The sequence below is a fragment of the Amphibalanus amphitrite genome, unplaced genomic scaffold (genome assembly GCF_019059575.1).
Source record: "Amphibalanus amphitrite isolate SeventyFive unplaced genomic scaffold, NRLGWU_Aamphi_draft 000657F_arrow, whole genome shotgun sequence".
In the NCBI taxonomy this organism is placed as follows: domain Eukaryota; kingdom Metazoa; phylum Arthropoda; class Thecostraca; order Balanomorpha; family Balanidae; genus Amphibalanus; species Amphibalanus amphitrite.
Window position 1 is genome coordinate 277,501 of NW_024882151.1, and position 15,974 is coordinate 293,474.

The 15,974-nt window shown below is 49.4% G+C and overlaps 2 protein-coding genes across 5 annotated transcripts in view; both read left to right on the forward strand.

Moving 5' to 3' along the window:
• The window catches only part of LOC122364124 (integrin alpha-PS2-like), a 60,560-nt gene extending 56,161 nt beyond the window's left edge, over positions 1-4,399 (forward strand). For all 3 annotated transcript variants that reach the window (XM_043334225.1, XM_043334227.1, XM_043334226.1), the window contains 7 exons: positions 1-93; positions 595-773; positions 947-1,038; positions 1,350-1,577; positions 1,899-2,012; positions 2,194-2,313; positions 2,546-4,399. The exon at positions 1-93 is cut by the window's left edge and continues 80 nt beyond it. In XM_043334225.1, the coding sequence (XP_043190160.1) occupies positions 1-93; positions 595-773; positions 947-1,038; positions 1,350-1,577; positions 1,899-2,012; positions 2,194-2,313; positions 2,546-2,728 (1,009 nt within the window). In that variant the 3' untranslated portion in view covers positions 2,729-4,399. The remainder of the gene's footprint in view (positions 94-594; positions 774-946; positions 1,039-1,349; positions 1,578-1,898; positions 2,013-2,193; positions 2,314-2,545) is intronic.
• Positions 4,400-8,323: 3,924 nt separating this feature from the next.
• The window catches only part of LOC122364117 (NAD kinase-like), a 33,876-nt gene continuing 26,225 nt past the window's right edge, over positions 8,324-15,974 (forward strand). The window contains exon 1 of one of the 2 annotated variants that reach the window (XM_043334213.1): positions 8,324-8,925. In XM_043334213.1, coding sequence (XP_043190148.1) covers positions 8,798-8,925 — 128 coding nt within the window. In that variant the 5' untranslated portion in view covers positions 8,324-8,797. The remainder of the gene's footprint in view (positions 8,926-15,974) is intronic. The other variant, XM_043334212.1, reaches the window with a different exon arrangement.

Below are 15,974 nucleotides of genomic sequence, written 5' to 3' on the forward strand. Positions count from 1 at the left end.
CAGCACGAACGCAGAGGATACCACCACGGTCGGCGATAACGAACTGTCCATCTCACTGCCCATCCGGATACACACAGAACTCGTCGTCTCCGGGTGAGGAACGAGAGGAAATATAGCAGCTCAAATTCACAGACAGGCGGTGTTCAGAGGGACCGGAAGAAGCTTAGAGAGACCATTTGGTGATCGAGTTGTTGACTGTCTCTAATCTTATCCCAGCCAATAACCACCCAGGAAGTCGGTACTCACATTAGAAGATAACGATAAACATTTCTAGATGAGCCAGAATCTGAAAATAAACCAGATGTTTTGTAGTTAGTTTTATGGCGCTTTGTAAAATTGATTTGCACTGCTATTGCATCAATAGCCCATTTACTTTATGCACAGTCAGCTATCTACATGCACTCAATGCAGTCACCTATTCCGCATTCGATCACGTTAAGACTAGAGTGGAATATTTTTACGAAAGATAAAACATGCCCATTATTCGACACATTAAAAGCAATAAACGAAAACAAATCTGACTAGACCCTGTCTAGTGTCTATATCATCTCCCATACCGATGCCTTCCGTTACTGACATCTACTCTTCTCACAGTATCTCACTACCGGAGACGGTCCACTACAACGAGGGCGAGTTCCAGTCGGACGAGAAGACTCACGAGCGGCACATTGGGCCTGCCGTGTACCACGTGTACGAGCTGAGCAACGACGGCCCGTCAGACATCGTGGCCGCCGAGGCGTACATCATCTGGCCGACTTACACCTATCCGGATGGTAAGAAAAGGAGCACACGCGCAATGAAGGCGATTTTACTGCATTTGAGAGAGTATAAACTTGTGTAAAATAAAGCTTCCGAAGAACGGAATGGGAAAAGGGTGCAGCAGGGAGAGATCGATCATAAGGTCCGTGACAGTAAGATAAAACTGATATAATGCGTTTTGTTACAGATAAGCACCTGTTGTACCTTCTGGAGCAGCCTCAGGTGGAGGGACCCGGCACCTGTTCGCCCGTCACCGGCATAAACCCGCTACAACTCGAGGTGGGAGCCTTTTCCCTCCCCGCGACACTATCACTGACTCATTTCAGGTGTTTCAATCCGGTTGCAGAGTGTTTTCACCTAGCGGCATATAAAATGTGTGGTCTTATGCAAATAAGGATCAAAGTAGCGACTTATAAGAAATCAATAGCACGATTATTTTATTCGAGATTCATCGCCAGGTGGCCTTTTCAGACAGTCTAACAAAACAAACAGCTCTATGTATCATATCCTGCCGACTAGACCGGAAGTCGATCTTTATGAATTATGCAGTTTATTCGCCCACCTAAATCGAACTGACGTGTTTGCATCAGATCGAGCCGAGCGAGAGTCTACTCAGCGGCGAATTCGGAGTCGAGGGCGCGATGGTGGCGCCACCTCTGCGGCGCCCAAAGCGTAGTTCCGAAGCTGACTTCCAGGCAGCGCTGGGGTGCGGTCCGACCGTCTGCACCCAGATATTCTGCGAGATCGGCCCGCTGGCTGACAAACAGAATGTTATCATCCGAGTCAGAACGAGAGTCTGGGTGGACACCATCAAAGACGTGAGTGAGATGAGTGCATGTTAGATCAAGAAGTAAATGTGCTGACTGATTGGGCAGATGGTTCAGGTCGAGCTCTTTTAAGTCTGGCCCTGCTACGTTCACGACTGGTGAGTTGATTGAGTGCTCCTAACAAGTCATTGAATTTTTCATTGAGGCTGGTGCCAACGTTTATGGTGTCCACTGCCTATGGTATATGGCATGGACAATGGAAGCTATGTTTGGGAGCCGAAAGGTTTTCATTGCAATAGAACTTCGGTTGGACGGTATGACGTATACGCAAGAAAAAAAAACTGCTCTCACATTATGATTTTCTAATTTCAGGAGATGAAGGACCGCGAGGCCCGTGAGTTCACCGTCTCCTCCAAGATGGTGGCCCGAGTGACGGCACTGCCCTACAAAGTCGACCCGTCCTACATGAACCACACCGTCCACGCGGTAAGGAGACGATGAGCCCTGAGACTTCAGCTCACGAGTGTATTTCTTTCAATCGTTATTCGTTTTGATGATCATGTCGCGAGGAGAATGCTTTCACCTCAGCTACTAGCATAGCAACCATTGCCCACGTGTTTACACGGCCACAACGCGCTGACACGCTGTCCCGCTCGTCCTGTCACAGGTGACGACCCGTGTGGAGACGGATGACGACAGGTCGGCCCCGGTACCCTGGTGGGTGATCGTGCTCGCCTCCTGCGGCGGAGTGCTCATCCTGCTCATACTGGTCCTCATCCTCTACAAGGTATGTAAACATCGCTGGTGATCGGATAACGAGCCTATGTTGCAGCTAGATGGAGTTCTTTGAGTGTTTAAAAGGAACAATTAAACGTGAGGGGACTCCCCTGTGAGCCTGCCGTGTTGAAACCAGGCTGCAAGTCAAAGTGTCCAGTGTTTGATGATATAGGTATGGAGCACCGCTGGAACATTTAACTGCTGAACCCTGTTTCAAAGCTAACATTTCTTCCTCATTCCAGCTCGGTTTCTTCAAGCGGCGGAGACGGCCCGGCACTGCCGCGCCGGCCACCAACGGGGGCGGCAAGGACAAGAACGGTGGAGGAAACGGTTACTCACCCGCCGCGCATCGAAGTCCCGCCGGTAGCGCCACCAACGGCAGCTCAACGTACTACGGCTTCCAGAACGGCGACGAGGCGTTATGACTAGTTCGTCCGACCGCCACCGGCGGCGCCACCGTCACTCCTGAGCCGGGTATCATCTCTGCTTGGTAACGCAGAAGTCTACCAGAGTTTCGTCTGTTGGTGACGAAAAGAAGCTCTTTCCTGGTGCGAAATAATACGAAACCAGACGTGGGACCAGCTCTACGGCTAATGGCAAGCACCCTGCGGCAAGGAGCTATCAGAGCGGACTCGAACTCAACGCTCCCTCGAATGGAGTCTCGAGCCAGGCCTCCCAGGTGAATAGACTCGAGTGACTCTCCCCGGAGCGTCGAGCTGCTGGTCTCGTGAGACCACACACTGCTCTGGTCCTCACCTGCGTCCAGTCACAGAGTGCAAAGGACCACCCGCTCCTCCTCGGCGGGGAAATCACGGGATCGTGAACGTCTGCCATTGAGCCCGCGCACAGTGTCGGCCAAAGACTAAGTTGGCACCGAGTGAGACAGTTTGGGCCTGCAGCATCTCGTGAATGAGCGGTGACGCAGTGTGCTGAGTGGTTGAGTGGCCAGAAACGTCTAGTCAAACCGCGTTATACTGGTGCTTGCTGAGGCGAACGTCGATGGACGGTGTTGGTGTCAACAGTTGTTGATGGATGTTGATGGCAGCCATCAACAGTTGTTGATGGCTGGTGAATCGAAATGTGAGTGACTTCTTGGAGTCACATTTTCAGATCTGATGAATGGAATCTGCTTTCATCTTTTTTTCAGGTCATACCTGTAAGCACCGAACATGATCTGCGAAGTTGATCTGGTTAGTGTCTTTATTCGACGAGCCTGTGGTGTAATCACGCCTCGTGTTTTTATTTAACACTGTTTATATACGTATTTCATTTGAAATTTTTTTCAGCCTTGGCGAACGGATAATCGCCGTCTGAGATCTGCCAATCATGAAAACTTCAATTGTCTCATATTGTTCCACTGGCTCCACCAGGCGTATATTAGGTTCCTGATTTTACTTACCATTAATGGATGTAAGTGATCTGTAAGTGTGTGTCGGAAGCTGTTGAAGTCAGAGGCAACTAACCGTCGTACACCCATGTTTAACACGCTTTGTGGATGCCATATAAATTAAAATTAATTTAAGGCAACATAAGTTTCAAGTCGAGCTTCATACAACCCTTGCGACTTTTCATAGAGCTTTCAGACGACTTGAAATGACTGTTAGGACGCAGTACTTAAACTTTGGTGTCGCAATGTGACACGAAACATATATCACATTAAACAAACTGTGCATTTTGTCCGTTTTTCATTGATTCTTCGTTGTATGTACTATGCAGTGAATGAATGTTCATGAGCTTAAGCGAAGCACTCTCATTAATAAGACTGAACACATCGTCATGTTCAAGATTCTTGAGCTGCACGAGATGCAGCTTTGGCACAATAGCCGATTTAGATGACGGAAGTGGATCACGTTAGGCGTCTGCTGAGCGCGTAGGAAGCGAAGTGTGTTCGCTGGCAGTTGTGTCGACAGAAGCAGTGAAGCCAGTAGGAGGTATGGTGTGGTGTTTTGCCGAGCACGCTGTGTAGTGCAGGCCGTGAGGTGCACGGGACGCAGAGAGTTGCTTCTGCCACCATGTTTGTTGCGTTGAGATGTCGTGGAAAGTGCCATTTTTATATTATGATGCGAACTTGTTTCCGTAATACAACCTTAACTTTCTGCCCAAATGTTTAGTCACATTTGCGACGAAATCCTGACAAAGTCGAATGTCGTATCGGCCGATTTTTTTTCTAGAGTTGCATCCTTCATACTTTCGCATACGAATATAGGGCCTATATTTTGCGTTATTGTATCGTCCACGATTGATTAAAACATAACGTTAGGACCACAATATGACTTGACCGCCACGTCCCTTAAATTTTATGACATTTTGATTAGTAACGACAGCACTTGTTTCTATTTCACAAGTATTTTGATTCAATTAATATATCGATACTTTCAAAAGAAACTACAAGCTAACGTCAGGCATGACAAATCAGAGCGCACATACTTCCATAATTGGCGGTGTGAATATGAAGACATTTCCGTCAAACACCTGTTACCGTGTCGACAGGTGGCCAATTATCCTTGTTAGTTACGTCAAAGCAGCCGATACCACCTTTCATCGGCAGTTCGTTTACAAACTCGAGTAAACATTTATTCCTCCAGTGAGGACTGAAAGGAGCCAAGCTCCTCAGTCCCTTGGACCTGGTTCCCTCTGTTCCCAACAAGCGAGGCTCTAAGGTGGCGACCAGTGAATAATTTTGGTATATCAAAGAACTAGCGAGATCCAATAGATACTGACAGGCCCCGTGCTGCACAGGAAATTCATTCGCCCATTATACCCGCGGGCCAAGTGCCGATCACTAGCTACTTCTCCGGCACCATCGCTGCGGGCGGGCCACCGCCGCGCTAGGGCCTACGGTGACGAACAAACGCAATTTGAACAGAATGGAGGAGAAATTCTCCGTACGGCGGCCGCCAGTGCATTGTAAATCTGCCGACGCTACGGCCACCGATTGACGGTGAAATGAAGGCTGCGTTTGACGGCCCGCGGCAGGCGGGCGGTGGGAGGGCGGCGGGCTCCACCGGCCACCACTGACCAAACGCACACTCACCGCTTCATTGGGCAATGTGGCGCGCGCTGCCTTCACTTTCGGAGGAGGAAAAAAACGAATGGCTCGCCAGAACACCGACGTGTGTTGGGTTTATGGGTAGACGAGTGAATTATATGGCTGCGGAGTCAATTGTGGACATTGGAAATGCAGGTGACGAAAGACTAATAAGCAAGTGAGCGGTGGCGAGTCCATATTTCACACACTTCACATGCTTCCTGAAGGATATATACCTATTACGTCCAAGCTGTCTGTCTTGGATTGACACCTGTGTGCATGAACCACGGAGAAAAAGGTTAATGGAATCAAATCATTTTTGACTTATTCCTTTTTTTCTACTAAGTCGAAGCATAGTTTTCATCTATCGAAACGTTCGGTTGAAAAGTAAGTTTCGAAACATATAGGTCAGGTAAGGTAACACAAACTTATTATCCATTGATATCGTTTATTATTTTCTTTAATTTTTATCGTAAGGGTTTCTGAAGGTAAATGTACCTAAAGAAAGCAAATAAGTAAATCGGGTGTCCCCAATCCTTACTAATGCAATACTATACCTGGCTTTTCAAAGCTTATTAATTCACATGCATTATATTCATATTATCATTTCAAAGCTCAACATTTGCAGTCATTGCTCATAAATTATTTAGCATTTCTACTGCCCGATCAATCGCTGACCATCATCACGCACTCGACTTCCTCGTGAGACCATGCAGGAGGCCAGCACGTGCCTGGGCACCATAGCAGTCTATCGTTGGGCCGCCCGCTGCGTTACTGCATCGGCGTGACAGCCGAATGGATGGCTCTGTAGGTCCGGAGCTAACGAGGTTCCCCTCCCCGGCCCCCTCCATGGTGGCAACATGGTCGAGGGGCGTTGGTGGGTGTATTGGCCCGCGCATGGGCTCCATGAGCTTTCAATGAATACATAACGACGCGTCAATAGTATGTTCAGTTGGACTGAGAGGATGTTTACCTTCTAGAAATGTCTTATCCATGAGGCGCCTCGAATCTGGTGTGCACGCTGCTCCGATTCTTTCACTTACCCTCGACCGATAGTGTTCGGCTGATGACTATCGGCACGGTACGATCGAAACTGATGCAAGTCACGATCTCCCGAGGGAGCAGGCGGTCCCGAGATCCATTTTGGACCATCAATGTATCTGGTTATCGACCCACGCCCACTGCACGCCGCTCAGAGCCCAGGCACCGTTATACGCCGATTCCCAGGCGTATGCTTCGGTCAGCCTGGTGCACCCACACATCATGTGAAACAAGCTTGTTGTGTTTAAGTGTAGAGTGACACATTTCCGCTACTGTTCTGGCATCACTCAATGGTACTGGTGCGGCCGGGATGGGGACATTAACATTCCTGTAGTGGGTGTAACCGGTTCGAGGGCGGTACCGATGATCCCAATCTCCCGAGTCCCACCCCGGACGAACGGACGACGGTCAGGGGTGAAAAATTGTATCGTTTTGTCGTTGTCGACGACAACCGAGAAGACGATCCTATGGCGACCACGCGCACCGCCTGAATAGACTTAGACCTTCCGCTTAGTGCGGTTAGTAGCGCGCAATCCATTCGCGTCTGCCCACCCAACCCAATCGCCGCTGCCTACGCAAACCATTCTCTGCCCCTACCCCATCAAATCGACTTGCAGTTCTCGAGTCCGTTACCTCCCTACGCGGTGGCATCCCAGTGGAAAATTTCCTGGTAGTTATAGACATATTCCAACTCCCCGGAGCTATTTAGTATATACTGCGTCGTTCGACCATCGTTCGGACGGCCGACCGGCGACCCTCATAAAGGCGACCAATGACATACCAAGTGGTCGCCGTGGTTGTCCACTGGCAACACGTGTCTGGCAAATCTAGTACCATCCAGGACTCGGCCGGCCCCTGCCCGCACCCTTCAGCGCCGCCCCTGGCCGGCGCGGCGGTCAGTTAGCGTCCCCTCTAATCCGCCGGGGCTCCTTTTGTGACGTCATACCCACCCCCGGCGGCGCCTGGGGGTAGGTCCGCAGTGGGACCGCACCAGTGCCGGTAATATTTTGATGTGGGGAGGGCACGCCATGTCATGCCCACGAGGATATGGTGTCTCGGGACTTCCCGGGTCCAGGAATAAAGATCGCCGGACATTTGAGCCTGACAGCTGAGCGCGCTGCGCTATCAAGGAGAGGAATTAGAATGTATTCGCACGCAGGGTCCGTGGCTTCTGCACGACTGAAGTGCATGTACTAACTTGAGCACGTTTTGTTCAAAGGTGAGTGGAAGTCGACCAGTGGCACCGTCGAAGAGTCGCGGAAAGGGTCAAAAATGCTATCGAATCTTTTCCGCGGCGCCGTAGCTCTATAATTGGTTCCCGGGTTGCGTGCCGCTGTTTCGAAAAAAAATCATTCAATGGTATCTGGTGACCTCTGACCTTTTACTTGACCTAAAAATGAATGACATATTTTCGTCCTTATTTTGGACGTTCTTTCGAATGCCGTTTACTGCTTGTCACTACTTGACCTAGGATCAGACTTAAGAGCGAGTTGTTGACCCCCCCCCCCCCAGCAAGCTGTGGAAATCAAGGACCCTCAGCGGGGCGTGGATTAGACATCTTGAGTTGACAACCAAATAATCCCGTTTTCTTTCGGACGACAACCACCGAAGCACTTTTTTCAGCCCTGACGACGGTCAGCAGTGGCATGAGAAACCCAAGAGAGCGTCCGCCTACTGCAGGCCGTTGTCTTTAGCGTCCACTGTCTACCGTCTACCGTTTTGGGTATGCTGTCTGCTGGCTGTATAAGCGTCCTTTTCAGTCGTCTTGTTTTAAGTGTCTGCCGTCAGTTGGCAATTACTAGGTGTTGTCTACCATCTATTGTCTGTGGTCTGCCGTCTTGCAAACTGGCTACTCTGTCCACTATTCACCGTCCACCGTCCACTGCCTAACGTCCACCGCCCAACGTCCACCGTCCACCGCCTTTCTCGAGCGGCGGTCGAGCGACGGCGTAGAGAGGGAGAGGGAGAGCAGCGCGCGAGAGAGTCCTGGTCGAGCGGCCGTTCAGTCGTCGCCGGTCGGTCCTAAGAGGTGTACCGCCCGACTCTGGTCCACGCCCCCCGACCGGCAACCCGACCAGGTCAGGTCAGGTCAGGTCGACAGCCACTGCGGCCCCTTCGGTGGTGACAGGGTCGATCAACAAAACTCCGGGCTGGTGAGTGCTCTGTGATAAAAGGCGACGCGGCTGGTACACGTGGTTCTTACGAGTCTGATTTTGCGTTTGACGTGGAGTGGTTTAGGCTTTGCCGGCATCAAGTTTCATGATTTCAAAGACAGTCGGTCTGTGTGCGCGTTGTGACAATCCGACCGCTGTGATTTGATGCGAGTGAGAAGTGTAAGTGAAGTGTGAGAGCAAGTTGCAGCAGACAGTTGAGGTACAGTTGCTTATAATTGTTCCACTTGTTTGGGGCACTAGCAGCAAGCAAGATGAACGAAAAGGAGATCCAGCTGGCGCATGCGATGCTGAACGCAGAAACCGAGGGATGCAACTTCAACGCAATCAAGCAGATGTCACATGCTAGCATTCTCCAGGAGAAAATTGAAAAGGGCATGAGGTGAGTGGCGTCCAGTTTCGATAATGGTACACCTACACGGGTAATCGCTGCACTCGGCTAGTTTCGCCTCATACATCTTGTGTTACCTCTTCATTTATGGACGAGATAAACGCAATAATGACGCCTCATGAAGATAATGATAATGGATTAGCCCTGTCATACCACCCATGTCTCATTTAGATATACAGACACTAGACCGCGATAATTTGATCATTTATAGGCACCTGAAGCCATGAAAGGTCATATGAACTCCGAAAAATGATGTGCCAGGCCCCAAAAGTAAGGCCTTATTTAGTGATCGTCTGAACTGAAAGACGAAACGACCGATGACCATTGATACGTCACCTAAAGCCGCGGAGCTCAGTTCACAGATCCCTTTTGTCGCCATCTAGCCATTTAATAATTTCAGGCTGTAGCTGGCACTGACAGTTTTTCAACGTCCCATTGACTGACGTGCGCGGGCTGCGCCAGACGGCAATCACCTCACGGTCGTCGCAGTAAATACCGGGTCATTTGTTGAGTGCCTTCAGCTCATTGTGCCATCATCTAAGCGGAGCCGCGATGGTGCCGCTTAGTGCCCACCATCCGCCGATTGTCGACTGGACGGCGGGCAGTTATAGTGTTACGACACACTAACCGTTGTGTTATTCCCGAGCTGACACAAAGGGCCGGCCCTGTTGTGACCGCGCCGTCGCCATCTGACCTGGAAAGCCGCTCCGAGAAAACGGCTCGTCATCCACCAGCCGGTCCCGCGGGCGGGCTCAAAATGACGAGAAACTCGTCGAAAAATGTTTAGGAAAACCCTATCCCTGCGTCTTCAAAACGATAACTCACAATCAAGGATGCCTTTGTCGGAAATAAGTCTCCGGTCAATAGGCGGTGCTGGAGGCTGGCACATCGTTTACAAGCCGTTTTCACCCGTTTTTGTCACCTCGTTAGTTTCCAGGATCGGTCATTGTTATGCGCGTCACCAGCGCGGTGCCAACTCGTCAGCCGGTTTCACGTTGGCCAGATTGGTTTAGTCACGTCCGAACAGATGAACTAGTGAAACCTATCTTTACCAAAGACCCAAAGAGCCCGACGCGGAAGTGATGAAGCAAGGCAAGCGGACCTGATAGTCAATGAGATCATCCCGCCCCTGCTTTTAAGTATTTGCGGATATTACAGCTGTTTCACCTTTACTGAAAACCAATGCAAGCTCAGCAATGTCATCTGCTGTCTGTCAAATCGCATTTACAGATATCTAAGTTGCTATAGAGCCGTACGTTATTCAGTAAATGAAAAAGGCCCCATCTCAAAGTGAGAATTTAGGTTTCGAAATACTTATTGAACTCCATAGAAGATAATGCTTCTTAACCCGCGCCCTGATGGGGGGGCATTTTGGCCCCCCCCCCTGTGGTTTTTCTTAAATAGCGAGAAAACGGCGGCGCGCAGCGCCGCCAAATTTTGGGTACCTTACCGGGCATCAATTTGACACCTTCACACAAAATTTCAAGTCACAGGTCACCTCAGGTCAGGAGTTATTGAGGTCAAACTGAGGTCATGTTCGAGCAAAAATGAGCAAAAAACATGACATCTTGAAACGCACACGAATTCTACAGTTAACAAGCAATTTTAAAGTTCTTTATGTGGTTGTGTAGAGAAAAGACGGCGCTACAAAACTGCTATCTCGGATTTTCAAAATGTTGGGATTTTGACCCCCAAAAATAAAAAAAATTGATTTTTTTAGAAAAACTCAAAAAAATTCCAATTTTTTCCGAATTTCGAAAAAAAACCGGAATACATGTGATAGTCCCTACGCTCTTCGATATACATACCAAATTTTAGATCGATAACTCTTTTTTGGCCAAGTTATAGCAAAAAAAACTGTTAAAAATTGATGACGTCAAATTTTTTAACTCAATTTTTAGCAATTCTAGACCTCGTAGCGCAAAACGGAGACCACCATTGAACTCCCCGTGACGAGCTGCATCGAATCGATACCCATTTTATGCAAAAATATCAACTTTGAAATTTGACCTAATTTGACCTGACCTTGACCTGACCTTGACCTGACCTTGACCAAAACGTGACCTAAGCTGGCCCTAAAGTCTGTCTGACCCACATAATCGCATTTGTCATGTAAAATGGACCATAAAACATGTATCACACGACACTTTCATATTGTGACCCCCCAGTGACCTGACCTCTGTGACCTGACCTGGTATCAGTGACCTCAAATAGCAAAATATGTGTTTGAAGAACATTTCTCCACCGATGATTTTCAATGAAATGCATTTTACTCGATTTTACAACGCATTTCTTGAAATGCCTGTAAACGGTGAAAATTCGACCTTTGACCTGACCTGTGACGTCATCGGTTTGACCGAGGTCAATGAAATTGGGTCACAAGGTAGTTCCCCGTTGGGGCTATCCAACACCGTTTACCGCTTGTCGCTATGTTGCGTGGTTCTCGAGATCTGGGGGGGGGGGGCAAAATGGCCCCCCCATCAGACCGCGTTGCTCGGCAGACCCCATCTGGGCGCGGGTTAATCCTGACTGCCTTGCCATGAAAAGCAAAGAAAAATATAAGTGGTTAATGCTAAAAATGTTTTTTGAGAATATCTAAAGTTCTCTCGTCCCGGACAAACCAATCCACTCATAGTGGAGTGTTCCACAAGTGACCAGTCACGCCACCTCTCCGTGTTGCCACGCAGGAGGCCTCGTTGGGCACCCACCCGGGCTTGTAGCCATGATGAGTGTGCGGCACCGCCAATACGTGTGCGGAATGGCACTCGGCTGCAACTGTGCCCTCACCGTGATTAATCGAAAAGACTGCGACTGCAGTGTTAGTTTTGCCTCAGCCTGCCGTCGGGCAGTGCCGCCGTTCGGCAGTGCATGTCTTGCCCGTATAAGGCGCCGGAATGAGTCGATGGTCGGGGTGACTCGAAACGTTCGGCGTTGGCCAATACGTCTTTACGTCGAGATTGATCGGAGCGTTAACTTGTATAGGGCCGTAACTCTGTCATAAAAGCTCATAGCGCAATGTGGTAAACGACCAGCGAACGTGACAGGCTATTCTGGAGGATAAACACCTCTGCTCCGCAGAGAGGATGACAATCGATCGTTCAGCTAATGCGCCCGTGAAAATGCAATTGCATTGTTTGTTATGCATGTTATTGATATCACCGTGCTTTAGGCATTTGTGACTACATAACGGAGTAGTAGGCTATATGCGAGGCATCCCGGGTTTTTATTAGTCCCAGCTGATTGCGTTATTGAATCATCTTTCACAATTGTTGACCTTCTGACCTGACCTTGACCTTAATAACTGCTGTGCAGCGTGCATGAGTTAAGCACTTCCAGAGCAGCTTCATCAACCCCTTGACAATAACCAAGCTGAAACCGCGCTCGATATATCTTACAATGCGTTCCCCAGAGCCCTAAATATGAATAGGCTCATTTTGACATTCGACCTGTATTTGACCCGGTGTGTGAACTAAAAACTGAAATTTAAGAACCGCCTCAAATAGGTACGGCTCGGTGAAAACGTGCCTGCGCTGCCTTGTGCAGCTCGCTACGTTGCTTAGTTATGGAGATAAACTGGGGAGGGCGCTTAACGCCCCTCCCCCCTCCACCCTCAGTCAATATTCGACTGGAAGCTCAATCAGGCGCGGGTTGACCACCCACTCCTCACCCCTTAAGATAGTTCTCGCGCCCATAAAATCGCTCATTGGCGCTACCATTCACCCATTCCTGGCCATAGCTCGGCCACCCACGACAGCTCCTCCCTAGTAGCGCCGTAGGGCAATCAATCAACGGCAACTGTCTGCACACCGGCGGCGTACCCTGCCCTCCATCGCAAGGCGACCTCCCACGACCCTGCCTGAGCTGAGCACTGAGCAGCCAAGAAGACGCTCATAAACGCTCTACCGCTTGCGGACCGCACTAGAATGGGTACAGAATACCCCGTACTCCTCGCACACCACCAAGAATGCACGTACAGCCCACCGCTAAAGTAATGTAGGGTTTTACCAATCTCAACGGTTGACTTTGACTGGCGATTGTTTAATGCGGAGTGATAGAAAAGAAGATGTCAATAGCTAAAGTTGCAGCTGCAAAGGTGACGATAAATATAAGCTACATTCAAAGTTTCAATGTAGTCTGGCTAATCGTACCTAAGCTTCAGAAGCAGAACATACCCATGACTGAAACCACACATTACTTCTGCTGTGGACTGTACATACAGCATCGTGCCTTAGGGAAGACAGACATCTGACGCGACTGGGTTCCCCGGCACGGCCGTCGGCCACCCACGTTAGCATGGGCACCTGCAGTGACGCGTCTACGCTGCGGGGGCTGCACGCCGGGGAACCGGGAAACGGATGCAGTGGCTCCGTGTAAGGAACGAGGCAGTGGGGAATGGGAACGCAGCGTCATTTGGGACTATTTACTCAGTGGGGGTTGTGACAAATATTGGCGGTTCAGACTACCGCTACCTAAACAAGCTACCACCTGTTACATAAATGCAAAAAGGAAAGCAGTTAAAACTTAAAATGTTTAAATAAGTGACAAGCGTGTCTCGCAGCAACGTAATTCGACTTAACCGGGTAACCCCAGTCCAGTTCGCTCATTTTCATCAAACGGCGAAAGTTAAACGTAAGCCGCAGCAGTGCACTCAGTTCCCGGTAGCAATCTGACCGTGTATGCTGTTAACCGCTGACCACAGATCGTTTAGGCGAGAGTCAAGCACTTGTAAAGCATTTACTGCACAGAATTAGCTCTGCTCAATGGCCGGTGTTTTGCCTACTATGCGGTTGGCGTTCTTAGCAATGGGGCTTACACCTAACCGCTCTGAATAGCCTGTGAACATGCCAATAATGTTGTCGCAGCATGTTCCTATCCTTGCCTCATGAATGTAAAGCAGACAGTGCTATTTTGCTACAAATAAGCATTAGTTTTGCGCTACGAAGTTGATATTATTTCAGTTTACACAATAACGATACAACAGATAAATAGTTGCAGTGCTTATAAGAAAAAGAGGAAACGCCAATTTTCTTGAGCTCGATTCAGCAAAAGACGGGTTCGCCATTCGACGGGCAAATTGCCACATATAGGCAATACATATATAATATATCCGTGTCATATTGCATTGCTTCATAGACCATATGCTACACAAGACAGCCGAGTCACGATACATGGTCGCATGATGAGTAAAGATAAATCACAATCAAACTTCAAATCAACCACTATCAAAATGGGAATCAAAACGGTAGCGACATACATGCAGAGCCGACGCTGCCACGAATTTGATCATGGGATAAGCTACCCGGGTCTCAATGCGGGACGTTTTAAGCACAATGGACTCCCATGGACAGGCGAGACGGCCAGTGACGTAACCCTTGAATGAAGCGTGACTTGGCTCAACTCCCTTTGACAGGCCGGGGCTCCGCTCCGCGGGCCAGTGACTCGACAACTCTCACAACTTGACAGGTGATAACTAGGGCATCAGAGGGCCGATAAGACAAAATCACAGTTCAGGTCATCACTCTGAACGAGTGAAGTGATTTTAGCTGGCGTGACTTCACATGGCCCCCGTTTTCCCACACGGTACACGGCCGAACATCGGTCAATCTGGTTAGTGAAGTGACTTTTTCTGTCAAAATGTCTCCGGTCCGATCATACCAGGGTTCATCGAAGCGGAATTGACAGCTGGACAAGTGACGAATATATCCAAACTATTTCTGGGGCCAGCGACACGGGAAAGATGAACCCATTGCACACTTCAAAGGTGTGACAACAGGAGTTTGATAGGTTTCCGATTCCGTAAACTAAATTAATGATTAAAAAAAAATCCGGCAAATAGCAACGGTAGAACGTATAATGTGGGACCCGCGATTCCCACCGTCTGGTTGAGCATGTCCGCTCGATCTCGGGCGGACGAGTAGGTGACCGGACGAGTGGCCCTGCCGCTGGCCGCTGGAGCCGAGCATGCGCCGCCCGGCGACGTCAACGGCGCATGCGCCGTGACCGGGCGTTGGGGCGATCAGGGTGGGTCAAGGAAAGGAGAGGCATTGTGATGTGAGCGGACGTTGCGGCCGGATCTAACACAAGAACAATAAGGATGTCTAAATCACGAATAGCAAGTGTCAAGTGACAATGAGATGTCTGACAGGTAAATATGAACGCAGAGTAAAACGACGATAAGAAATCGCAGTCCGAATCAGGTCGAAATCACCCGCGTGAATGTTTTACACCAGATAGTTGTTAGGCGAACCTCTACATAGAAATGCCGGTCCACTTCAAGCTAATTACGAGCAAACTCGCTCTCCGGAAGTGTGCAGCGGCGGTACAATGCTCGGGCTGAGAACACCTTCCAGACAGGACAATAGAGGTGTTGGGACCGGCTTCGACCGTATCTATTAGAGTGGTGACAACGCCGTCCAAACCTGCTTCTGTCCCGCCGCGGGCGCAGATTGGACGGCTGGCGAGCGGCGAAAGCGTGGAGAAGTAACAACCGAACGGCGAGCGCCCCGGGCAGCACAGACGCACACGCAGCACTGAACGCATATGTACACGTAGGTACTACACAAAGCCACATGTAAATATAGGTACGAATACCTATGCATACCGCAAACAAAAAGGATCCACAATGAAATCAGCGATTTATTTTCAAACAGTTAAACGACAGTCGGATTAAATGACCGGGAGCGTCTATTGCACCCTGGAGCTGCTGAGCTGCTAATCATGACACTGACTGCTGAGTCTTTTCATGCCTAGAGTGGAGAACCTTGCGATGTACGGAAGACGACGCACATCAGCTGTTTTAACCTTTATAGGGGCCTCTCTATCATAAAAATACACTGCCAAGCCACCTAACCCGTGTCGTGTTCATCCGATGACATCGAGGCGGGATGTAAGTGGGATGGGTGGATCGGTTTGTTCTCCTGTTTCCTGCTTGTTGGAACAGGGGATAAATGCACGACGTTCAAAATGAGCTCAGGTTTTTCGCCAATATCTCAAAACGGTGGCGCGCAGCGCTGCCGTTTTTGGTACACCTGTCCACATAT